At 40.1% G+C, this 27660-nt stretch overlaps 2 protein-coding genes across 5 annotated transcripts in view; one reads left to right on the forward strand and one right to left on the reverse strand.

Annotated features, from left to right (window-relative positions):
• LOC131439010 (uncharacterized) overlaps positions 1-27660 on the forward strand; it is an 803522-nt gene that overhangs the window by 437872 nt on the left and 337990 nt on the right. The window lies entirely within an intron of this gene.
• Positions 2005-27427, reverse strand: LOC131439011 (phospholipid-transporting ATPase ABCA3-like). Its single transcript, XM_058609485.1, has 8 exons — positions 26207-27427; positions 25887-26147; positions 6901-7155; positions 6710-6842; positions 5268-6645; positions 4545-4615; positions 2255-4487; positions 2005-2193 (listed from the first exon to the last, which is right to left on the reverse strand). Exons 1-8 carry the CDS (start codon positions 26609-26611, stop codon positions 2013-2015), a joined length of 4917 nt encoding a protein of 1638 aa, XP_058465468.1. The 5' UTR covers positions 26612-27427; the 3' UTR covers positions 2005-2012.

Consider the following 27660-nt stretch of genomic DNA (forward strand, 5'->3'; position numbering starts at 1 on the left):
TGCCGCCACTTCCTCGCAGCAATCCAAAAGATGCAGCCGCTGGATCACAAAAAGAATCTTCTTCAAAAATCCCTCCTGGATGGGGCAATAATCGACCACAAGCAAAGGATGACTCTGGTGACTTATTCTCTGCTGAACAACTGATCGTCATTTTTGAAACAATGACAACAAAACTACGAAACTGCAGAACGCGGTTAGAAGTTAGGAAGTGGCCAGGCCCCTCAGAAAACCCGACTGCTTGAAATATAGGGAATAGGGATTTCACTTACATTCTAATCGCATTTCTGTCTCTGCTATGCAATGCTGTAATAAAAAATTAGAGATTTGATACGAAGTATAGGGTGATTTTTTAAGAGCTTGAGAACTTTTTTAAACAATAAAACGCATAAAATTTGCAAAATCTCATCGGTTCTTTATTTTAAACGTTAGATTGGTACATGACATTTACTTTTTGAAGATAATTTCATTTAAATGTTGACCGCGGCTGCGTCTTAGGTGGTCCATTCGGAAAGTCCAATTTTGGGCAACTTTTTCGAGCATTTCGGCCGGAATAGCCCGAATTTCTTCGGAAATGTTGTCTTCCAAAGCTGGAATAGTTACTGGTTTATTTCTGTAGACTTTAGACTTGACGTAGCCCCACAAAAAATAGTCTAAAGGCGTCAAATCGCATGATCTTGGTGGCCAACTTACCGGTCCATTTCTTGAGATGAATTGTTCTCCGAAGTTTTCCCTCAAAATGGCCATAGAATCGCGAGCTGTGTGGCATGTAGCGCCATCTTGTTGAAACCACATGTCAACCAAGTTCAGTTCTTCCATTTTTGGCAACAAAAAGTTTGTTAGCATCGAACGATAGCGATCGCCATTCACTGTAACGTTGCGTCCAACAGCATCTTTGAAAAAATACGGTCCAATGATTCCACCAGCGTACAAACCACACCAAACAGTGCATTTTTCGGGATGCATGGGCAGTTCTTTAACGGCTTCTGGTTGCTCTTCACTCCAAATGCGGCAATTTTGCTTATTTACGTAGCCATTCAACCAGAAATGAGCCTCATCGCTGAACAAAATTTGTCGATAAAAAAGCGGATTTTCCGAATGGACCACCTAAGACGCAGCCGCGGTCAACATTTAAATGAAATTATCTTCAAAAAGTAAATGTCATGTACCAATCTAACGTTTAAAATAAAGAACCGATGAGATTTTGCAAATTTTATGCGTTTTATTGTTTAAAAAAGTTCTCAAGCTCTTAAAAAATCACCCTGTACTAAAATTTAATTTTCATTAACCAAATGCAAAGCATCAATTGTTTGTTTTTGTTTTTGTCTGAATAGGATTTTTTTTGAAATGCTGTTTTCACACACTCGAATACACTAACAATTATCTTTTCATAATTGTCACAGTTTTTGCAACTGCTGAAAATGCGCATCATTAGGAAATGTACGTTAGTTGGAATCTGAAATATTAAAATTCAATATTTATGCACAATTCGTAGAGGACACATACACAATATGCAAACTAGTTTAATTTCTGTAGGGCTAAAAACTTCGACAGACTGTGGATTGAAGGTTAGCACATTTTCTAAGCGAACAAGTTCAAGTGTGCTTACTGACACCCACTTTCGAGGCACATAAACTCAATTTTTCTGCCGTTGAGTGAATCTGAATGTAGCAGCAAACTGGAATTCATGTCGTTCGACGGGGGTGTACCGGTAAACCGCCCGTGACCATTTTCGGCAGTTGGCAGTTGAATGGCAAAGTTTTAAAATGACTGCCCATTGAATAACGGGAATTTGGCATCCAATCGGGCATGAGGAACGGTGCACTGCTGTAGTTCAATAATCAACCTACATGAAATTCTGGACGACAAATGTTGTTCTCGTTTCAGCTCAGGATTATTTCAAATAGAGTTTTTTGTTTGTCGTTTTGTAGCTTCGAATTACCTGCATCAAAGAAATATTTCTGGATGGCTGTGATATAAAATAATGCGTCATTTTTAAATCCAACAACTACAATTTATTCACTACTTCGTTGGTATTTAGTAAAGTAGAGAAATACTTGTTCCAGCGAGGTCTGTCCAAGTGCGTAGTCTTCGATTTGCAATCGCTCCCGGTTAGATTCCATCAAACCGAACATCCCGGACCACCGAAGGTCCGTTTGAGGTATGTGAAAACTAAGAGAGTCTTGGTATTCCTCCCTAGAAAACAAACATTTGTTAATTATTTCCGAACCTAAACAATCCGACAGGTAACACTTGCTTCAATACTGCTCCAGCGAATTGTTGCTCTACGAACAGTTTCAAATCCTTCACTACCCGTTGTAGTTCATCGGAAGCACTTCTTCTAACTTTGGTTGTCAGTAAGAATCCTTTCGAAAATTTGTTCTTCAAATGCTGCGTAGATCCCATGCATTTGAACTTCCCGTTCACCATAATGGCCAACCGCGAACACAGTGCTTCGCATTCTTCCATGCTGTGCGAAGTCAAAACGATTGCCTTTCCCGCTTCTCGGACCTTACAGATTACATTCCACAGCTGTCGTTTGGCCCCAGGATCCATCCCCGTCGTGGGTTCATCCAAATACACAACCGTTGGATTCCCTATCAGAGCTAACGCCGTACTTAGCTTACGTTTGTTGCCTCCACTGTAGGCCTTCGTCCTTTTGTCGATGTGTTTTAGAAAATTCAACTCTTCAGCCAGCGTTATCGATACGCTGTTCAATTCTACACTTTGTACACCACGCAGCATAGCAAAGATCTTCAACGTTTCTCGTCCGGTAAGATCGTCCAGCAGTGCATCGAATTGCGGGCAATAGCCAATCTGCTGATGGACACGATCCATTTCGGTTAGTAAACTGATCCCGCTAACCCATGCCTGACCCGAGGAAATGTTTTCATCGCCCGTCATCATCTTGAAGGTGGAAGTCTTCCCTGCTCCATTGATACCTAGCAGACCGAAACACTCCGAATGGCGTATTCCTACTGAAAGTTTGTCAACCGCCAAAAATTTCCGGTAGTACTTTGAAACATCCTTCAGAACCAAATTGTAACTATTCACTTCTGCTTGTGCCATACTAGAGATCTTTATCTTCTCAGCTAGCACATCTGAATCAATGTCATCTTCCGCTTCGGTGTATTCCTTTGGTGTCCTTATTCGCCAGTTGATGAAATGGTTGAACACTCTATACTCAATTAGCATTATAAAGCCAAAAGCTCCAATTCCAATTCCAGCAAAAAAAAGCAAATTTCTATTGATTCCGTCCGTTCCGAAAATGAATATCTCTTGCTGGCAACACTCCTCCCGAAGCGAACACATTAGCTGCTTCGTACAAAACGGTATCAATGCGCACATTCGATCGCAGATTGCCTCGGTACTAGCAACTCGATTTAAATTGTTCAAAGCATGACTCAGCACAAAGTTCGGGAAAAACATAAACACCCACTCCAGCGTATACGCGACATCCATCAAGTCAATTCCGTCGAACTTCAGTAGGGTCACAGCAGTGAAAAACACCGTTCCGGACAGTACATTCAGTAGCATCATCTTCACGAATCCCGTCGCCGGTACGTCAAATAGATAGGAAAATAGATAGGTCGTCGGAATCACAGCGAACCCGAACAACAGTAGCACTAGGAAGACCTTCACCAACTGTTGAAACGTAGACCAACCATCCTGCTGGATTGCTGCTACAGTTGCCAGATAAAACAAACTGACTACGACAAACACCAGATAATCCCAAATGAAGGACACAGCCCAGAATAAACAAACATTTACGCCACTGACGAACTGAAGCAATTTGGCACGGGTGGTCCTTTCACGAATGTAGAACATTATGAATAGTGCTGCTACGAAGGCCATGGCGAAACCCGTATTGAAGGCCAGCTGAAAGCCAGAGTTCGCACCGGTATTCAACTGTTCGAAACGCGTGTCCAACTGATACGGAAGCGGTTTGTTGGTAACACGAATCTCACAGTTTTCACAAAACGACTGAAGGAATGCGTTGTACAGAAGATTGATGGCTAGAGGCGCACTGTGATATGCTTTGTTGTTGAACCAGGCCGTGGAATTGGTTTCGGTGATACTGGCGGCAACCCAGTACCGGGTGTTTACCGTCGAAATCGATTCATGTGACTTTTGGAGAATGAAGCTGTTCATATCTTCACTGGTGGTTAGCAACTGATGCTCGGGGCCATGTTTGTTGAGCTGGTTCTGGTAAGCTTGAACTATCAGGCTGTTTGCTGTAGTGTGCTCCAACACGGTGACAGATGCTGTGTATGAGTCTAGTGCGATTTCCAGTGGTGGCAGGTCCCGTCCGGCAGTTGAATTTAGAATTATTATGTAGGTCATTAGGACGAACACCACCGGGATCAGGATCTGCATGGATAGTGTGATGAGACTACGCATGGTTACCAGCAGTTTTTTCATAAACTGCGCCTTGGTCTGGCTGAGAAGAAGGTTGACTCCCCGTAGCAGTTGAAGATTTTCAAGAGTATCTGAAACATTGTGAATTTGTTTAATGATAGTGGAAGGAGGAACCAGTATAAACTTACATTCACCGGAAGATGCGTTAATGGAAAAATCTTGGGTTGCTCCATTCTTGGAGTGGAATTTTCTTGCCGATCTGAAATGATTGGAAGTTATAGTGATTCAAAACATTAAATTGTACTCGGACGTAGACGTGGAGTTGGATTTGAACGTGGACGTGGACGTGGACGTGGACGTGGACGTGGACGTGGACGTGGACGTGGACGTGGACGTGGACGTGGACGTGGACGTGGACGTGGACGTGGACGTGGACGTGGACGTGGACGTGGACGTGGACGTGGACGTGGACGTGGACGTGGACGTGGACGTGGACGTGGACGTGGACGTGGACGTGGACGTGGACGTGGACGTGGACGTGGACGTGGACGTGGACGTGGACGTGGACGTGGACGTGGACGTGGACGTGGACGTGGACGTGGACGTGGACGTGGACGTGGACGTGGACGTGGACGTGGACGTGGACGTGGACGTGGACGTGGACGTGGACGTGGACGTGGACGTGGACGTGGACGTGGACGTGGACGTGGACGTGGACGTGGACGTGGACGTGGACGTGGACGTGGACGTGGACGTGGACGTGGACGTGGACGTGGACGTGGACGTGGACGTGGACGTGGACGTGGACGTGGACGTGGACGTGGACGTGGACGTGGACGTGGACGTGGACGTGGACGTGGACGTGGACCTAGATCTTGACGTTAAATAAAGCTTATAAAATGTTCACCTACCTCAAAAAGACTTCTTCCATTGTCGTGAGAGAGATCCCATAGCTTGATACACCACAAGATTCCATATCATTTTCCAAATCCTCCAACATGGATTGAAATTGTGCAATGTATTCCTCACGCAAAACAACCGACATCTCGGTTCCGATATCAGTTTCCAGTGCAACATCAGGCATATATCGTCGCAGTACACCCAACAGTCGATCCTTATCACAGTTGGCATCTTTCACACAAACCAATCGATAACCGGCGCCGAATGCTTTCTTCAGAAAAAATGGTGACCCAACTGCTCTCAGAGATCCATCAGCCATTATGGCAATTCTATCGCCTAAAACATCTGCTTCATCCATAAAATGCGTGGAAAGTAGTACTGTTCTTCCAGCCTTTTCTTTCTGTAACAATTCCCACAGGGATCTCCGAGCGGATGGATCCATTCCTGAGCTAGGCTCATCTAACAACACCACACTGGATCCTCCACAGAGAGCAACTCCAACCGCCAGTTTCCTTTTCATGCCACCCGAAAGGGTGTGCGACTGGGCGTTTCTTTTATCGGTCAGCTCCAGTAAGTTAACATATTTGTCTATCTCCGCAGACACTTGATCTTCAACCAGACCTTTAAGTTTAGCAAAAAACCGGATGTGCTCTGCTACTGTCAATTCATTGAACAGAACATTATGCTGTGGACAAAGCCCGAGCGATCGACGAACTCCTTCTATATCCGTTCGAATGTCATGATCGTTAACGAATGCTGTTCCGGAACTCGGTGAAAACATTCCCGTCAACATCGACATCGTAGTTGTCTTTCCGGCACCATTGTGTCCCAACAAAACGGTGATCTGATCTTCGTACAGATTCAAATCCAACCCTTCTACGGCCACTTTTCGATCGTAAACTTTTCGAAGATGCTTTATTCGGATCCCGGCATGTTTCATCGGTGGATCCGGTTCGATGTAGTCCGATTCAATAGATTTGCTAACACCATTTTGATACACATCACTCACTTTGTTGCGTACCCAAAACTCTCTTGAAAACAGAAAACTCCATGGCCTCGTTACACCGAATTCCCCTGGCATAATTTGCTCAAAGTACAAAGCTATCGCAAGATAAATCAGTGCATCCACCAGCAGCATGATGATAACAACACCCACGCTCAATCCGTCGTTCATCGTACTTGGTTGAAAAAGATTTTCCCATTGGAGTCCTGCTTGATTTCCTTCCAGTCGAACAATGTTCAACACTCCCATCGACATTGCCGTATTGGACAGTAAACAGAGAGCTATCTTCGATCCGGTTCCCATTTCATCATATTCCTGTACGGTGATATTGAACGGCATCATCAGCAGAAACCACATGAGACCAGCGATCCCGGCTGCTGTGTTGGCTGCAATTGGGAGTTGAAGCTTGGTTAGTTTAGACTTTACTAATGACATGAACTTGAGTTTAACCTGTGTTGAAGAATACACTCATCATGAAACAGAAACAGATGGTTGTTATCGCAAAAGCCAACAGAAATATCCACAAAACTATCCAATTGCTGTATTCCAGAACGGACAAGTCTGTGTTGGTCGTAAGGTTGACCTGTAAATGATACGGTTTAGAAAATCAAGTCAATGTTCGCAAATCAAACAAAACTAACCGTCATCAGGGCAGTAACCAACGAGATGGTTATCAACAGAAGAACCAAACACCGCACAAACCAAGCGGTCCAGTGAAGCCAATTCGACAGACCCATAATCTTCATGGATTCCTTCAGTTGGCGTTCTTTTTCGATTGTGATGTACTTTACTGTGTTGATACACGTGTAGAAAAACGAAATGAGGATGATCAGCGGCAGCAGTTGTTCCATTGCCGGAAGCAGTTTGTCTTCGTAGTAGGGAGGATAGGGAATGCGCTGAAATGTAATTTTGAGTGATATTGAGGAAATATAAATGTTTATAATTGTTTGAGATTTGGATCACTTGAAGGTCTGTATTTTTGAAACCAGATGCCGGATTCGGTTGAAACCTTTCATTTGAATCCATTCTACATTTGTGAAAATCGGCCTAATCACCTCAAGTTCCGCTATATCCGGAACCTAAAACCGGAAACTGGTGAAGCAAAGTTTGTATTAAAACCTCTAACAAGACCTTGAAATTGAAACAGTTTTGATGATTTTTCTGTTCCTGTTGCATAGTTACTTCTTATTATGATTTGAAACTTTCAAATAGGCCTCTTTTTCTGGTGCTTCTGGAACAGGTAAAGTCAAAGTAAATTTATTCGGCCAATAACTAACCAAATTTGCAAAGTAATGGTTTTCTGAATAGTTTTAAAGTATTTGTTTCTTTCTAGATCGTCACTTATAGAAAAGATTCTTGAAACTGATGGTTTTAACAAACAGCACTCTGCAATTCCGGAACCGACAACCGAACTCAAAAATTTGATAGCAATCTTTGGGCTATAAAGAAAAACGATCACTTAGAATATTTTCCATTCATTTTCTTCAGGTCCAGACGGCATTTCATCTTATCTTGAAGAAATGCTCAACCGGATTAATCGCCCCCCTATGCCGTTTACTTAGTATGTCACTAGCTACGGGAGTATTCCTATTCATTTATGTTTCCGGTCTACAGGAAGCGTGACAAACATTACTTGTATAAGCGCTATCTCCAAGGTGTTCGAAAAAGTGATACCAACTCCAATTTTCAACCGTTGCGAGCAGTCCCAAGTAACAAATTTTGTTACGCTAGCTTATTTCTGACTAGTTTGCAACCAGAAATTTAAGTTATTTTTACTAATATCTAACCACTTGCGTGACACAAAAAGCGCAGTTTCTACTAGTTGTTAAGTCGGTTAAAAATAAGTTGTCGTTACGTTGTTATGCCATACTGAAATAACTTATCATTCCATAACTTGAAAATAACTTAGTCACCATCGACATTATAAACAATGAATGGATCCAGAGAACTTTTATATCAACAATAAAAAGTTAGTTAAGTACTTGAAATCACAAATTTGATACAAGGTAAAAATTTCACAACGATTTTAAAACTGTCGAACGGAATTCAATTTTAATTTACTGTTTTTATGCGCCTTCAATATAAATTTGTTTATGAAGGTATGAACAATAAACAACGGAAGAATTTTTTGTTCAGATTGCTCAAAATTAATCCTAGTAAAGTGATTTCTCATTATTTCAAATTCATATATTGTAATATAACAATCGATGTTTAATCCATATATTGTCCTCTTCGAGTTTATGATAGTGCATAGAATAAAAATGACTATTCTGCCTTTCATTATTTTCCCCAAAAAGTAGTTTTGAAAAAAGTAATATCCTGGTTTTATTAATGTTTCATACACTTCCTGCGACTCCATAGTGGTTGGAATTACGTTGGAAAAACCTATCGATAGCTATCTGAATCTTACGTGTTTTTAATGGTTTCGCAACCTTTTTTCAACTAGTAGCTAAAACCATAGCTGTGATAGAAAATATGTTAGAAACAAGTAACGATAACTTACAAATGATAGTTAGTTCAATGTTCATTTTATAAAGAAATACTACCGTCACCTTGTTTTAACCAGTATACCATAAAACACATGTTCGTGCTCTTGTTGCAACATAGTTTGGGCTTAGTCGTATCAGAACTAGTTGCGCATTGCTACTTGGGGTATATCGATGATTTACAACACATGTTCCCCATGCCTAAGCGTTCCACAGCCACCAATCTCTTATCCTCTACATTTTGCGTGACCAACGTCGTGTCAAATGGTTTTCAGACGGATTGTATCGATTTGATTTTGGTACAAACGTCTTTCGATGGATGCAATCATATCTCAGGAATCGCCATCTTGTGGTTAAAATTGACGATTGTGTTTCGGAAGAATTTTTTTGCAACATCTGGAATTCCGCAGGGGAGCCATCTCGGCCCTTTGATTTGGCCCTGTACTTTAATGACGTAAATTTTTTATTCGCAGTTCAAAAGATGCGACACTCCTTCAGCGATCAAAGCGTATCTTTGCGGATTAGTGCAAATTGAATCACATGGCCAGACAAATGCTCGATCATTACGTTTACGAGAAAAAAAGTGCCTTGAAAATATAGTATTCGAATTGAGGGATTCATGATTGGCAGATCGACGTATATCAAAGATCCTGGCGTTTGGCTTAACGAACAGTTAATATTCAAGCAACACACCAACTACTACATGGAATGAAAAGTTCCGGGCCTCTCACAGAAATTATGTGAATAGTCTCGAACCTTGTATATTTTTGTGAGAACAAGCCTCTAGATGGTTCAATACCAAATTTTATGACAATCTATCCACTAGTGTTTGAATAACAGCTAATCCTGTCAGACGAGTTCTTGTTTCCATCAAGCAGCGCATTATTGCATAAGAGCAACGGTGAAATTGAATGATTAGCGGTACGGATTGCTGCACCATCCCCGTATTCTCCAGACCTGGCCCCCAGCGACTATTATCTGTTTCCAAACTAGAAAGGTTTCTCCAGGGAAAGAAATTTTCTTCGAATGCTGAGGTCATTGCAGAAACGGAAGCCTATTTTAAAAGCCTTGACAAATTTTTTTTATGGGGTACCAAATTGACGTGTGAAAAAAAGTTTTCACGGTAAAAAATCGACTTTTACTTTGTTAGGCCCGGGACTTCTCATTCTATATAGTACATTGTTGCTAAAGCTTCTCGCTGCCTTGGATTCGTGATGAGGATGCAAGCATTTTACGGATATTTACTCACTAATAGTACTGTTGTTGTACCGTTAAATTCTACTCTGTCACGTCATTGCACTCTAAAATAGTCACTATTTTCACAGTCACTATTTCCACAAAAGTGTATTTAAAGTTATAATACAGATTTATAATGTATTATGACTGTGAAAATAATGACTATTTTCAAAATAGTGACTTTTTCAGAGTGTAATGACGTGACATAGTAGAATTAAACGGCACAACAACTTCAATCTTCAATCTTTCACTTAATAAAACAAAGACCAACTTCTTACTTAGTATTCGAAATTATCATTCAGTGTACTGAATTTAGCGTGTCTTAGCGTGTTTTACAATAAACAAATAAATGAATAAATATAGCCCATTTCGCTTCAATCCTTCAAAGCCCCATCCAAAATATATGACTGTTTACTTCACTTATTTATTGTGTATGCGAGTTCAGAAATTCATATAAATTGGTATGTGCTTTAGAATCTGCTCATACGCATCCATGAAAAAGAAGATACAAAAGGCGAACCGAGAATTAGGCACATAAACATTTTTCAGTAACATGGTTTTCATTATCTGAGGGCCCCTCCCGAAATAAAAATCCTGGGTCGGGGGCTTGGCCAACATGGAATCTAAATCACAGATGGATATCGTTTACACGGGTCTAGAAACTGCTTTTGACGTATATTTTCCACCTGGATAAGCTCATATCTTACCGAATATGTTCCACAAGGCAATAATCTGGCACCTATGCTTTTCAGGTTGTTCTACAATAATGCATAATTTGCTTTGGGAAATGATTTCGAACTGTTCTTCGCTAAATTCAGTACACTTACTACGGTGATATGTAATATATAACGAGTTCTGGTTCAACATAATTTTTTAAACGGACCTGCGTCGTTTCCTACTAAATCGGTCTGAAAATTCGATTCGCAAAACATTACCTCGTGATCCAGTCTTAGTGAGGTTGAATGAAAGTGTACTTAGAACGAGTTACAGTATATCTCTTATTCTTTTTTATTAAATAACTATTTATTGGAATATGAGTTAAAATTAAATTATTAAGATTTAAATTGGGTGTTCAGCCACAAGTGGTGACTTTTCAGCCCTATTATATATATGATTTGGTTATTACCATGAGGATATTATTTGCTTCCGCAATTCTGAGATTTTTTGTGTAGGGAAAATTCTAAACCTACTTGTATTGTGTAATGGGGAAAAGGAACTTATATACTAATACAGAGAGCGAATCGATTCAATTGAAGATTGCATCGATTTTTGTCGGATTTTGCTTATAATATTATGTGACATTACATCTAATGGTTCTATATTTGTGAGTCTGTGTAACTCATTTGTACTAAACCAGGGAGGACGCTTCAAAATCATTTTCAGAATTTTATTCTGAATCCTTTGAAGCGTTTTCTTCCTCGTGGAACAACAACTTGACCAAATTGGTACTGCATAAAGCATGGCTGGTCTGAAAATTTGTTTATAAATTAACAATTTGTTTTTTAGACAGAGCTTAGAATTTCTGTTTATAAGAGGATATAAACATTTAATATATTTATTACACTTTGCCTGGATTCCTTCAATGTGATCCTTGAAAGTGAGTTTTTTGTCATACGTTAAACCTAAGTATTTAGCTTGATCAGACCATGTCAATTCCAAGCCATTCAATTTGAGAATGTGATTATTGTTTGGTTTAAGAAAAGAAGCTCTTGGCTTATGAGGAAAGATAATATCTCTTATTCTGATTCTGCAGTATACAACGTTATATTATTGCAATTTAGTTAATCTACATTTATCCACTCTGTGTCGTTTCTTATTATTCTTATTACCTTCCATCAGTGAGATTCACGAAAAAAATATATCATGCGAAAATAAGAGTTAAACTTCAGCAATTGTTTTCTAATGATTTATCGAAAATAAATTTTAGGAGTGGATGACGAAGCGAAATGAACAATTCACCGATTCAAAGTTGACTCTAGGAGAATCTTAAGAGCGAAGCTGTAGAAATAATCTTAAAACACCTTAGTAAATATTTGATCACTTCATTCTTATCATCTACTAGAAAATGAGATATCGATATCAAGTTCAATGGCTTGTTTAGATCATATCATTCCAAATAGAAGCGTCTACTTATTATTGCAAGTTTCATTATCAGCGCAAAATCGTGGTAAGATATTGGTTCCCTATTTCATCTCATTTGTAAGGACGTTTTGGAAATGAGTTTAGCTCCTCAATCTGTTTTCGGAATTCGATTTAGAATTTCAACTTCAGAATTCAAAACACAAAACGAAACAAAATTCAGGATCATTCGTAACCGAATGTTCGAAGTGAGCACACGCGTTTTTTAACAATCGACATCGGTAAGACGAAGGTGCCTATCACAGCAGAGGCTGTAGTATAGGCATTAAATAAAAGTGATAAAAAGTAGCATCCCCGCAAGTGAGTTCTGTCTGTGCACCGGTTTTGTATCGGTATCGACAGTAGACGCTATTGTGCTATCCTCGGGCAGCAGTTATTTCTATTGTTTGCTACCCGCATCGCAGCAGCTAAATCCTGAGTCAAGGTCACGCTGAAGCACAACGAAGGAGTGAAGGAGCAACTCACCTAACAGCTTACCGTGACATACTGTTAAGTATTTTCTCAAACTTTTTCTTTCAACTTTTACTATCCATACATTTTCTTTTCATTTTATTTCTTTCTTTCTCATTTCAAGTGCGGGAGACTTCTTTACTCCCGCACTTTAAATATGAATATTGATGACAGTGGGGGTGTCTCGGAGGAGGGCGAAGCTGAACGAATGAACGAAGAACATTTAGAGGCTGAGTTTGCTTCCGAGATGCCATCTACCCCTCCGATACCATCTCCCCCTCCGATACCATCTCCCCCTCCGATACCATCTCCCTCTCCGATGCCATCTCCCTCTCCGATGCCTCCATTTCCCTCTAAGATATTGCCTGCTCGCCAAAAAGTTTACCAAGACGATGGCTCGGGGGGTCCGTGGGTGGTATACTTCCGGCCCAAATTAAAGTCTCTCAGAGTTTTAAATATTGCTCGGGACCTGGAAAAACATTACTCGGCAATAAAAACAATAGATAAGGTTTCGCCAAACAAGTTACGCGTTGTTGTGTCCGACCTGAAGCAAGCAAACGGGATTGCTACCAACGAGTTGTTCACGAAGGAGTACCGCGTGTACGTCCCGTCTCATGTGGTGGAGATCGACGGTGTGGTCCGTGACGAAAGTCTGACAATCGAAGATCTGATGAAGGACGGGGTAGGCCGTTTCAAAAACCCCGACCTTCAACCAGTGAAAATTTTGGAGTGCAAGCTATTGCACTCCAAATCGATAGATGGTAAATTTTACCAATCGGACTCATTTCGCGTGACTTTTGCCGGATCTGCACTTCCAAATTATTTGGTAGTGAGTGGAGTTCGTCTACCTGTTCGGCTGTATGTACCGCGGGTAATGCATTGTACAAGCTGCAAACAGCTAGGTCATACGGCAACCTATTGTTGCAACAAACTGCGATGCGGCAAATGCGGAGAGGCCCATGAGGACGATCTCTGCAGAAGAGCAGTGGAAAAGTGTTGCTACTGCGGGGAGAATCCTCATGATCTCTCGGTGTGCCCTACGTACATACAGCGTGCGGAGAAATTGAAGCGATCCGTGAAAGAACGTTCCAAACGTTCTTATGCGGAAATCTTAAAAAGAACCACTCCATCGACCCCTGAGAACCCGTTTGCAATCTTGCCAGTTGAAGAGGATACCTCTGACGACCCAGGCGAAGGACCTTCCTACACACAGGTTGAAGGAAGCAGGAAAAGACAAAATCTGGCTTCTCCCAAGCTTCCTCGTAAAGGCCTCAGACTGTCCTCTTCGTCACAAAAGAACCAAACGGAAACAAAAAGTGCTGACTCAAAACCGAAGCAAACACCTCCTGGGTTCAAAAAACTTAGGGATGATAAGGAGTACCCAGCACTTCCTGGGGCATCAAAAACCCCGAATGACCCCAAAGCACAACCAGAAAATCCAACAAACGCTGGATTATTGAAATTTTCTGATATCGTGGACTGGATATTAACAGCCTTCAATATTACTGATCCTCTGAAAAGCTTCCTAACTGCTCTACTGCCAACAGTAAGGACATTTTTAAAACAGTTGACTGAACAATGGCCCCTCCTTGCAGCGATCGTATCTTTTGATGGATAATTTACCACTGAGAATCGAAGATATGATCATTGTGCTTCAGTGGAATTGCAGAAGTATCATCCCAAAACTTGATTCTTTCAAACACTTAATACATACTCATAATTGCGATGTATTCTCCTTGAGTGAAACTTGGCTTACTTCTAACATCAACCTCGACTTCCATAATTTTAACATAATCCGCCTGGACCGAGAAGACTCTTATGGAGGGGTACTTTTAGGGATTAAAAAGTGCTATTCATTTTATCGTATTAACCCTTATGCACTCGAATGGGTACCCGGGTACCTTTTCGAATTTCAAAATAAGAAATTTCTGAGTTAGGTTTAAACTAAGATTCTGCAATTCGGTCAATTCCAAGAACTAGTTGGACCATAACTTCTCATGCTTTGACTTTTCATTTTACAGTAAGGGGGGTCGAATGGGGGGGCTCAAATTTTTTTTATTACGTAAACACCCGAATGGGTACCCGGGTACCCACAAATAAAAATGCTTGTAACTAAGGCAAATTCCATCCGATTTGAATTTTTTCAGTACGGGTAAATTCAGAAATTTATCCACTTTTCGATGGCCGTGTATATTGCTGTAGTAGGTTCTTCTGGTTCCCGTTAATCCGGATTTCCGTAGAATGTTCCGACACTTGTGTTTTCCACCATAAATGTCATTTACTAATTTGAAACTTTTCCAAACCAGCTATTTGAGAAAGGCCGTACCAAAATGAACCTTTTGTAGAAAAATGACGTCATCTAAAGGGTAGTTGGCCTATTCTGGACTTACTCTCATAGAACGAAAAAAAGGAAATATAAATGAGAACGAAACTGTTTGGGAAGTAACTTCGTGATGTTTCGAAATGTTTGTTGCCAGAATTAAAAATTGTATTGCGTGCTCCTCGCAATAGGCCTGAAGTACATAATAATTTTCAAACTGAAGATAAGAAAGTGAAGTATATAAGGGAACATACATAAAGTACGTCACGCGTTTAGGGGGGAGAGGTTTCAAAAATACGTGACAATACATGGTGAAAAGATTGAGAAATGCTCGACAAAGGGGGAAAGGAGTGGTAGAAAAATTCAAAATTTTATGTTACGTACATAACGGATGCCCCCTGAAATATATAAACATAACAACTCAGCATAGCACTTGATTTCATATAGCAATTCTTAGATAAGATTACAAAAATACGTGAAATCCGTGTATAAATGCCTCGATGTCGGAACTCATTTAGGATATCCGGGTTCCTGGGAACCAGGAGCACCATGTCCATCTTTATGGGTACCAATCCCAAAGAGCTTAAGTTCCTGAATCCAACAGTGCTAAAATTACTTCAATCGGTTGAAAAATGCTCAACTTACAGCGATTTAAAAAAATGGGTACCCGGGTACCCATTCGGGTGGTTAAAGGTGTTTTTTTTTCGAGTGCACAACGGTTAACCTCCCCTCGACACCGGGAATTGAAGTTGTTGCTTGCCAAATTAATATTAAAGGCAAAGATCTATGTATAGCTTCTATCTACATTCCTCCCAGAGTCTCGATAGGACATCGTCGGCTTGCAGACATCATAGAACTTCTTCCTTCACCGCGGCTGGTTTTAGGGGACTTTAACTCGCATGGTACAGGATGGGGCTGCTTATATGATGATAATCGTTCTTCGTTAATTCAAGATCTGTGTGACAACTTCAATTTGACAATTCTGAACACGGGAGAAATGACACGGAACCCTAGACCACCAGCACAACCAAGTGCGCTGGATTTATCCCTTTGCTCGACTTCGCTACAGTTAGATTGCAAGTGGAAGGTAATCTGTGATCCTCACGGTAGCGATCACTTGCCGATCATAGTTTCTATCACCAACCGTGGAAGACCATCGGAAACAATCAATGTTTCGTACGATTTCACACGGAACATTGATTGGAAACGTTACGCGAGCTCGATGTCTGAGAAACTGGAAACATCACAGGAGCTTCCTCCGGAGGAAGAGTATACATTTTTGGCTGGCTTGATTCTTGACACCGCAATTCAAGCTCAGACGAAACGAGTACCTAGCGCGCAAACTAGTATGCGTTCTCCCAACCCATGGTGGGACAAAGAGTGCTCAGAGCTGAAAACGAAAAAAGCTTCAGCCTTCATCTCGTTTAGAAGGAACGGAACTCCAGATAATTATCGGAAATTAGCGGCGTTAGAATTTCAAATGAAAAGTCTGATTAAAGCTAAGAAACGCGGTTACTGGCGAAGGTTTGTTGACGGATTAACGAGAGAAACAGCAATGAGCACTCTTTGGAATACGGCCCGTCGCATGCGCAATCGAAATCACGCGAACGAAAGCGAGGAATATTCTAACCGCTGGATATTTGATTTCGCTAAGAAAGTATGTCCTGATTCTGTTCCGGAACAGAAGATATCCCGCGTCGCGACATTGAATACAAACGAAACACCGTTTTCGATGGTAGAGTTCTCACTTGCGCTCTTGTCGTGTAACAATAGAGCCCCGGGGTTAGACAGAATTAAATTCAACTTGTTGAAAAATCTGCCCGACTCTGCCAAAAGGCGCTTGTTGAATTTATTCAACAAGTTCCTCGAGGGTAATATTGTCCCACACGAATGGAGAGAAGTGAGAGTTATTACTATTCAAAAACCTGGAAAACCAGCCTCCGATCACAATTCGTATCGGCCGATTGCTATGCTTTCCTGTATTCGGAAATTGTTGGAGAAAATGATTCTCTTCCGTCTAGACAATTGGGTCGAAACAAATGGATTGCTTTCAGGTACACAATTTGGGTTCCGCAGGGGCAAAGGAACGAACGATTGTCTTGCGTTGCTCTCAACCGAAATTCAAATGGCATTTGCTCGTAAAGAACAAATGGCGTCAGTTTTCCTAGACATCAAGGGGGCTTTTGATTCAGTTTCCATAAACATCCTATCTGAGAAGCTGCATCAGCAAGGTCTTTCACCAATTTTGAATAACTTTTTGTATAATCTGTTGTCCGAGAAATACATGTATTTCGCGCATGGTGATTTGTCGACAATACGATTCAGTTACATGGGTCTTCCTCAGGGCTCATGCTTAAGCCCCCTTTTATACAATTTTTACGTGAACAACATTGATGAATGTATCAACACATCTTGCACGCTAAGACAACTTGCCGACGACAGTGTTGTGTCTATTATAGGACCCAAAGCTGCCGATCTCCAAGGACCATTGCAAGATACCCTCGACAACTTGTCGACATGGGCTTTTCAAATGGGTATCGAGTTCTCTACGGAGAAAACTGAGCTGGTTGTATTTTCAAGGAAGCGAGAACCTGCGCAATTACAGCTTCAACTAGGGGGTGAAACCATAGCTCAGGTTTTCACATTTAAATATCTCGGGGTCTGGTTCGATTCCAAAGGTACCTGGGGATGTCACATTAGGTATTTGAAACGAAAATGCCTACAGAGAATCAATTTCCTTCGTACAATAACCGGAACTTGGTGGGGCTCTCACCCAGGAGACCTGATCAGGTTGTACAAAACGACGATATTGTCAGTAATGGAATATGGATGTTTCTGTTTCCGCTCCGCTACGAATATTCATTTCATTAAACTGGAAAGAATTCAGTATCGTTGTTTACGTATTGCCTTGGGTTGCATGCAATCAACCCATACGATGAGTCTTGAAGTGCTGGCGGGCGTCTTACCGTTGAAAAACAGGTTCTGGGATCTCTCATATCGACTGCTAATCCGATGCGACATTTTGAATCCGATGGTGATAGAAAACTTTGAAAAGCTCGTCGAGCTTAATTCACAAACCCGTTTTATGTCCTTGTATTTTGACTACATGGCTCAGAATATAAATCCTTCTTCGTTTGTTCCCAATCGTGTTCATTTTGTGGATACTTCTAATTCTACTGTGTTTTTCGACACATCCATGAAAGAAGAAATTCGTGGAATCCCGGATCCTGTACGCCCTCAAGAGATCCCAAAAATTTTTAATAATAAATTTAAAGAAGTCGACTGTAATAAAATGTTTTACACTGACGGATCATATCTAGACGGGTCCACTGGCTTCGGTATATTCAATGTAAATTTCACCGCTTCCTATAAACTCAGTGATCCAGCTTCAGTTTACGTCGCAGAACTAGCTGCAATTCAGTATACCCTTGAGATCATTGACACTCTGCCCACAGATCACTACTTCATTGTATCGGACAGTCTCAGTTCCATTGAGGCTCTCCGTTCAGTGAAGCCTGGAAAGCACTCACCGTATTTCCTGGGGAAAATACGGGAACAATTGAGTGCTTTATCTGCAAAATCATACCAGATTACCTTGGTTTGGGTCCCCTCACATTGTTCCATACGGGGCAATGAGAAGGCGGACTCGTTAGCCAAGGTGGGCGCACTAGAAGGTGATATCTATGAAAGACCAATCTACTTCAATGAATTTTTCAGTTGCTGTCGTCAGAAAACTCTAGCTAGCTGGCAGAATACATGGAATAGTGGAACTCTGGGACGATGGTTACACTCAATAATCCCACAGGTATCGACGAAAGCTTGGTTCCGGGGGTTAGACGTGAGCCGAGACTTTATTCGTGTAATGTCAAGGCTCATGTCTAATCATTATATGTTCAGCGCGCATCTCCGTCGTGTGGGGCTCGCTGAGAGTGGTGTCTGCGTTTGCGGTGAAGGTTATCATGACATCGAACATGTTGTTTGGACATGTGTCGAGTATTGTGATGCCAGGTCCCAACTCATAGGTTCCCTTCGGGCCCGAGGTATACCACCCTTCGTACCAGTCCGCGACGTCTTGGCAACTCGAAATCTTCCTTATATGACTCTCATCTATAACTTCTTGAAAACTATCAATGCTCAAATTTAGTGCTCTCCCTATCTCTTTATCGTCTACAGCTCTACCGCACTCTTCTTTACGTTGCTGGAAGTATGGCCTGTGTAAACGATGCTTCGGAGCATGCACCTGCCTTGAACTGACTGAGTTGCTGGAAGCTACCCAAAAACGTCACATCAACGTCAGAACACACCAACGAAGCATCCCAATCCAGAATAATCTCTTCATTGCTACAAGCTGAAAAACATGAAGATTCATTGAACGCAAAATGTGTCTAAAAGATGTATGCCACAAACCAATGATGTATTCAAATTTCAATTCAATACTGTGTAGGTCCCACCCTCCCTATGTCCCCTTACTAACTGGGGAGTATGCCGCCCCGTAATACGGCATCCCTTTCTCTCTCCCTAACAACAAGAAAATCGGCCACGTTAAGCTAAAGCAAATGAGCCTAATAAAAATTTTATTTGAAGAAAAAAAAAAAAAATTCAGGATGGTAATTTAAGATCCGGATTTGGTAAATAGTTATTAATCTTAGATTGTAGAACTGACCTCTGGACAAGAATTTATTTCCTGAATTCAGTCTTCTAATTTAAGTCCAGAATTCAGTTTGTAAAACCAGAATTTATATCCAATTTTAGAATTTCGGAACCAGAATTTTGTAGCTAAACTTTGAGCCTGTTCCATATTTCGAATTTCCTGAATCCTGGTCCTGAATTTTGGTTCTGGTGAAGATAAATAAATGATTGTTTTTTAATACCCTAAAAATATTCGCTAAGGATTATGCGAAATTTTTCTCTACTGAGTATATAAATCCGCAAAAAAATCTATTATATCCATTGTATGTTGTATGTTTTCATTCTCATTTGTTCCGTATTATTTTATTTTGGTAAGTTTGTCGGAAACTAGTCCTACTTTAGTATTAATGTACCGTGACAATTCTAGAAGCGAAGCAGTAAAAGTAGTAAAATTGTCACAATCAACTAACCTACTGCGTCGAGACGAATTTTGAATTATCTCTCCTTCCATCCACTTTCGCAAAAACTAAACACGGCCACTGGTTTCATTGGGAGAGTGTTTCGGTTGTCAACGTGCAAATCTGTAGCTGAGAAAAAGAAAACAGTGCGTGATTATTTAATCCGTAACAACTATCCAAGTTCACTCATCAATAGACTCATAAATAGATTTGTGAACAAACTGAGCGATGACAACCGAAACAAAAGCGACAGTGAAAAAATGGTGTACCGGTCGCTTCATCATGTGGATGCACTTACCCCAGCTCTGGCTAAGATTATTCAGAGGAACCACAAGAATGTGCGTATGGGGTTTAAGTGCATAAAGACTAACGCATCACTTTTTTCGATGCTCAAGGATTCCACTTGGAAGTTTCTAAGGCGCAATGTAATCTATCGCATTCCGTGTACAGAGTGCGATAGCTCATACATTGGCTTAACCACACAGCAACTGAAACAGCGGTTGTCTGGACACCGTTCTTTGATACAGCGGTACCAAAAATTCGTCTCGTCGGGCACCGATCAGAGTGAGAGCAAAGCGGATGAATATAAAAAGACAGCGTTAATGGTTCATATGATTTAATCTGAACACAGTTTTGATTTGGACAGTGCAAAGATTCTAGATCAAGATAATAGGATCAATGCACTGCAAATTTTAGAATTGTGTCATATTTTCACAGATGGTTCCACCAATAACTTTAGAACCGATACACATAATTTAAACGCAGCATACTCTGGTTTGTTGTACTCTCTCACATTAACAACAGTCTCTTTCTTTTTCTACGTGTACATCTCCTCATTTTCGCTATCTATTGCTGCTCATCTATCTCTTTCTGATTTTTGCTCTATTATCAGCCATGACTGAGAAATATTTCAATGTTTAATCTGGTTTGATGTGCGGGGGAAGTGGCTGTGTAAGTTAAAACAAGCATACAATTTCAAATCGCAGTTCGTTCTAAATTAATGTTTTCACAGCGTTTGTGCTTTTAGTGTAGAGTAGCCGTTCCCGTTTTCGATCATTTTCAATGTTTCAATCCACTTGACGAAAAATATTTGTTGTCGTTTGTGAGTAAACAATTTGTTATGAAATTGTATAATGTGAAAACTGTAACTATGTAATCATGTATGTTAACCTGATAGTTGCCCTGAAGATGAAGGGATATTCCTTCGAAACGTCGGCTTTTAACGCAAAATAAATATTTTGTAAAGCAACACTTGAATAAAAAAGCCATCTTTCAATAAACTAATACGAACGATTATTTATATTCGAAAATGTGAAGCATGTCAGTTGTGTTTGTATTCACGTCCTCCCGCCTAGCGTTTTGGCTACCTGGGCAGCCATGGCCACCAGACGGCTACCAAAATTGATTCAGTGACTGTTGTCAAATCCAATTTGACAAAACAAAGTCTCCTGTATCTAATTTAGCCGAGCGTTTTCATCTTTCCACCTTCGCTGAAAATGTCAAAGATTTCAATGTGGAAAAATTTTCTAGTGGATACTAGTTGTATCGTTTGAGTTGTATATCTGGCAGCGGTGAGGCAGTCGGTCACCAGAATGTCTGCCAGCCATATTAATTCTTAGACTTAGGCAGCCGTCCGCGGGGAAATCTGCCCGTCCCGCACATATACATCAGAATGCTTGGATATATCATAATGGATGTATCAGAATGAAACCGGTGCTACTAGATTTGCCAATATGGGTATTTCATTAGTATTTAACATGCCCTTTCTAGTTACATTCACAACCAAAACAGTCTTTGAAACATAAATATCACTAATATAATTAAGCTAATGTCATGGATACAAAAAAAAACAAATTTGTTGATTGTAATTTAAACAAGTAGAATAAATTTTGAGAAAACTTGGCAACCTTGTGATACGACATGAGATGAAAATGAAGCGCAATCAAGTGAATTAAGTGCAAATTTTCATATCATATTTTTTTGTTTGGCGGGTAATTTTTGAAGATTTCAAACGTTCACATATTTACGTTTCGTCTTCGACTCATCAGTGCGTCAGCAGATTATGTTAAGGGCTGAGGCCAGTAGGTCGCATGTAACCACGTGTCTCGCTCTGCGTATTACATTTCTCTCCATGCTCTCTCGCATATGTACAAAATGACTTTCGATTGGCCGGGTGACCAGAAAAGTTTCGATATTTTCGGTTACAAGTTTGCATAAAATGTGTCTGCATCCAATAAAGCTACCGCTTGTTTGGCAGCCTTGCTGAGCCGATTTTATTTCTCTCTCATGCTTCGTTACGTTACCAGGAAACTGGAGCAGAAACAATGGCGCGTGTTTAGAACCCGTGTCTACTTACCTTCACAAAAATAACATTCACTTAATTTTTATCGCGACAACATAGGGTAAGGGCTCCCTATTTCATCTCATTTGTAAGGACGTCGCCTTCAAACCCCGATTTAGCCACTAAAATCACTGTAACTATTTCATATTACTGCTTCATTCGCCTTGCTCCACGTTGAAAATTGATTCACATTTCTTGAAAATTGAACTAATATTTATAAAACAGCTAAAAACGCTAATGATGTTTTCACTACTCTGCTCCTAATTTCATCTCAATGGATTTTTATCCATCCTATCGTTGATCTTTTATTCATCCTATAAATTAGCAATGGCGACAGCCATCAAAACAAAATATTCCACTATTACACTCTCACCCGCATTCGCATGGCTGCCAGATGGCTGACTAAACGCTGCCAGCTGGAAAAATATGGCTTGCAGACATTCTGGTGACCGACTGCCTTACCGCTGCCAGATATACAACTCAAACGATACAACCGTATGCACCAGGATTTTTCCACATTATTATTGGTAAAAAATTTACTCGTTGAATTATCTAATTAATAGGGCAATGACTTACGGAGATCTAAAAAACTATCTTTTAACATAATCTTATTAGTGAAAACAGATAGAACAGATATAGACTTTCTATGCAAAGTAATACATATTTTCTATGAAAATACCTGGCATCTCTGTGCACAGCCGATGAAACACACACACACTTCACAGCGTTATGTTGGCGTATAGCGGAATGAAACCAGTGCTACTAGATTTGCCACAATGGTTATTTCATTAGTATTTAACACGCTCTTTCTGGTTATATTCGAAGCCAAAACAGTTTTATTTAAATATTAATATCAATAATATGATTAAACTAATGTCACGGATACCAAAAACATACTTTTTGATAATAATTTGAAGAAGAAAAACAATTTATTTTTTGTAACAATATGAGATAACTTGGCAACTTTGCGAAACCAAATGAGATGAAAACAAAGCGCAATCAAGTGAACTAAGTGAAAAACTTTCATCTCATATTTTTAAAGACTTTTATTGTTTGTCGGGTAATTTTTGAAGTTTTACATCGTTAATTAAACAAGTGGCAAGTGAACATTACTAATTATGAAGTCATCCAGCATTAAATGGTAGTGTAATTGTGCGAAAAAGTGATCATGTTTTGAGACGAATCGGTTAGTAGATAATCAGAAACATGACGAACTGTAAATCTTGAGACGAAAATGTGTCCTAAATTCAACAGTGAGTTTATTTTAAATGAAAAAAACGATACACGAAGATCTTAAAACCATTTCTTTCAATAGGAAAGTGTGACAATAGCTTTTATAATCATTTTAAAACATTTCACAGTTTGGTTTAGGTAGGTTGTAGAATATTATTCATGTTCAAAGTAATGAGGTGAAGGGATGAGATGGAAATAGGAGCTCAGATGAAATAGGGAGCCGTTGCCCTATATGTTTTCATGCACTAATCACATCTAAATTAAATTATCAAGACATTGTCAGGATAGATTTTTTGATTCATGCTTTTGAAGGCGAGATATTCAATGAACAAGTTGAAAGACGGTGTTTTCAGCTATGTAACTCTTCCTTCAGAAAAAAGACTTTCCCAAACGCTAGAGTCAATGAATCATTCTGAAATTTTCACAGAATAATCTAAACTAATATTCTAAGAGATTGTCAGATTTGAAGCGTGAAAATAGCCCTCTAAAACACACTGCACTATGGTCCGAATCGGGAAATTAGCGTGACAAAAATATTTTCATACATTTTTTTAAAAAATTAGTTTTTTTTTGTAGTTGATGTCTTCACAAAAGTTGTTTGTAATCAAATGGCGCTCCTTTTCATGATAAAAGTTACTAGGGTGATCCTCATTTAGATTGAAATCTGAAATCTAACTTTCTTAATTGAACTCAAACATGATTTTGTTGTACAATAATGTACAGTAAAGTACAGAAAGAGTTGTTGAACTAATCATTGCGCACAATTTTGCTCAACCAAGCTTTTTCATATGAGATACCAGTAAAAAGTTATGATTGTTTTTCATCGAAAACTAGTCAAGCTTCAAATATCAATATTCATTAGATGCCAGATCGATAAAAATGTATCCTATGCGGTTCCTGAAAGGTCATAATATACGTAAAAATTTAAAAGAAAATTGGAAGGGGTTTTTTTTTACTTTTTGAAATTAGTTTTAAAAACACCTTCAAAAAAACTCATAAACATTGCATAACTGTGTGTTTTTGTGTGTCTCATTTCTCGAAAGGACAATGTATGGAACACTTGTAGAACTAATTTGATACTATTATTCTGCTGAAGGAAGTATGTTGATACGTTAAGGCGTTTAAGAGTTATGCAATGTTTTTGAGTTTTTTGAAGGTATTTTAGAGCTAGTTTTAAAAAAGTTAAAAAAAATAACACTCTTCCAATTTTCTTTCAAATTTTTACGTATATTATGACCTTTCAGGAACCGCATAGGATACATTTTTATCGATCTGGCATCTAATGAATATTGATATTTGAAGCTTGACTAGTTTTTGATTAAAAACCAACCATAACTTTTTACTGGTATCTCATATGAAAAAGCTTGGTTGAGCAAAATTATGCGCAATGATTAGTTCAACAACTCTTTTGTAGACAGCTTTTCCGTACAACGTTTCACAAAAAAGTTAGAACAAAAAAAAGTAAATTTTCAGGAGCCACCCTACTTTTACTCGGGAAAATTGATGTAACTCTATCAAATGAAGAGCTAGAGATGTGCTTAGTTCAACAAAGTTGCTCAAAATAAAATTTCCTACAACTTTATTGTACAACAAAATCATTTTTGAGTTCAATTAGGAAAGTTAGATTTCAGATTGCAATCTAAATGAGGATCACCCTAGTAGTTTTTTTCATCAAAAGGAGCGTCATTTGATTACAAACAACTTTTGTGAAGACAACAAACAACAAAAAACTAATATTTAATAGTGAAAATGATTTTGTCACGCTGATTTCCCGTTTCGGACCACTGTGCCTTGGCCTCAGCCATGTGAACATGGTTTTGTTCGCCTAGCATAAATTTGGGGGTAAAAGCTAACTTTTCCCCTTCAAATTATCTTTCAAACGTTGTTTAAACAAGTGAAAAGCCAGAGCACTTGAGACAAAAATGTTCCCTAAATCGGAGAATGAATTTATTTTTAAAATTTAAAATGGATTTAAAACCATTTTTTATTGGGAAAGTGTCACAAAAACATAAATGAACATTTTGAAACATTTCACAGTTTTGTTCAGGTTCGTTGAAAGATATGATTCACATTCAAAGTTATGCGATGAAAGGATGAGTTGGAAATAGGAGCTATGATGAAATAGGGAGCGTTATCCTATTACATTCCTATGAGGGAATTTAACTATTCAGATTTGACAGATGACAGATGCAACCGACTCTAAAAGCACAAATCCACTGCATGGCTAGTACTACGATCCAATTGACCCCGTATCGGGACTCAAACTCACGACAGCCCGGGACGCAAAATTCATTAACCATATAACTTTTTATAACCAAACAAATGTTTCACATACCCTCAACGCCACTTGCTGCGTTTTGAACTCAGGATTCTTTGCGACCGCAATGGCACTGGACAGAGCGGTCTGGATAGCCACAAAACCTTCGAAGTAATAGTTCGGTGATCCTCCATCCGATAGGTTCCGATTTCTGGCTCCGGGCGAAAAGGGCACAACCAGAAGATTGGATCTCCAGTTGGAAAATGTCCACCGTCCTATGCGGGTTTCGCCCGGATATCGAAGAGCGAAATGTATCCGATCCGGAAGGGCTGTTATGTTCTGAAATGCTATAACTATGAAATGCTACTTGTTGACGGCTGCAAAGCAACGTAATTTACCGCCAATGCATCATCGAATTCGACTCCAACTAAATAGTTTTTCTGTAGCAGCACACTTTCCAGACTTCGAGCATCCGGGTATCCTTCGTGATTGAATGTGGTAGTACTTCTGATATGGTTTTCGTAGGCATCTTGAACCAAACCGCCCAGAATGGTGTTATTTGGAGAGTAAGCGATTGTAGGAATAACCAGATTTGGAATTTGAAACGTGTCGACTTCAAGCGGGATGAAAATAGTTGGTTCGTTGACCATTTCCGGATCTACAAGTCCACGAACCAAAATCAGCATCGAGCAGCATAGCGCCGGTATGAGTATTTCGAATATCGTTTGTATGTAATGTCGCTTCTGTATAGTCCAATTTTTCCACAACAATAAACAAAACTTATCCCAGCTGTTGGCAGCCATTTTCGACGTTCTTGCGTCAAACACAGTCCTGTTTTCTGTGGATTCCCTGAAAAGACTCGGAGCACTGCATGCGTACGGAACATTCACTACAATACTGGTATAATTTTTGCTCTGAATTATTCATCGGCAACAACTGGAACGCCACTACTATTCTAGTGCCACTTGAAGCGTAAATTGAATGATAAGAGCAATCATTACTGAGTCGACGCAACAATTTTCCATACTCTAAGTAGGCTTTGCTGTTTGCTGAATCACTGACCTACGATGCTATCGCCAAAAAAAATGGTGCAACAATCGATGCCGAAACTTATCAATTTCCGCTCAAACCGATTATCGAAACGCTATCTGTCACGTCACTCATTTAGTAGAGTTGCCACACACAATTATCACAGCAAAACAAACACCATTGAACTGGCTAATGCGGATATCCTCGCATAACCTTTGTCCTCTTCGACTCTTCCGAGACGGGTAAAACACTTTTATCGATCGACGTCGGAAAAACGAACGTTCGGACGGCCCACCAGCTAACTAGTATGTAATTACCGTCGTCACCGCCGTCACGATGGGGAAGGTTGAGGTCAGTGTCGACCCGTTCGCCAACCGTGCCACCCACAACGACCAGAGCGCGTTGAGTTCTGCCGTCGGACTGAAACTAAACGGCTGGCCGCGCGTATCGACAGCCGCCATTTGTTATCACGCATGGAGGATCGCAGCAGCGGCGAGGCTCCTTCAAATACCTAATCGAGGTTTGGCTGCATTGGACACACTGAAACGAAACCGAGCGCCCCATCGTTCATTGTTTCCGATTAAACGTGATCCATTGAACAGTAGATTAGATTCTCCGGTATCAGCTAGTACCATCGACATATCAGTCATTCGTTGGCGAACCGACAACTACTGGTCGAATGTGGCATATTGCGTTCTCCGGCCGGTTTTTACATCCGATGCGATCTAGTTTAATTACTCACTGCTTTGTGATGCGGAAAATCTGTTCAAACATTTTAATGCACACTGCGTTTTACATGTCCGTTTATTTGCACTCAATGCTG

Source organism: Malaya genurostris, chromosome 3 (genome assembly GCF_030247185.1).
Source record: "Malaya genurostris strain Urasoe2022 chromosome 3, Malgen_1.1, whole genome shotgun sequence".
Lineage (NCBI taxonomy): Eukaryota > Metazoa > Arthropoda > Insecta > Diptera > Culicidae > Malaya > Malaya genurostris.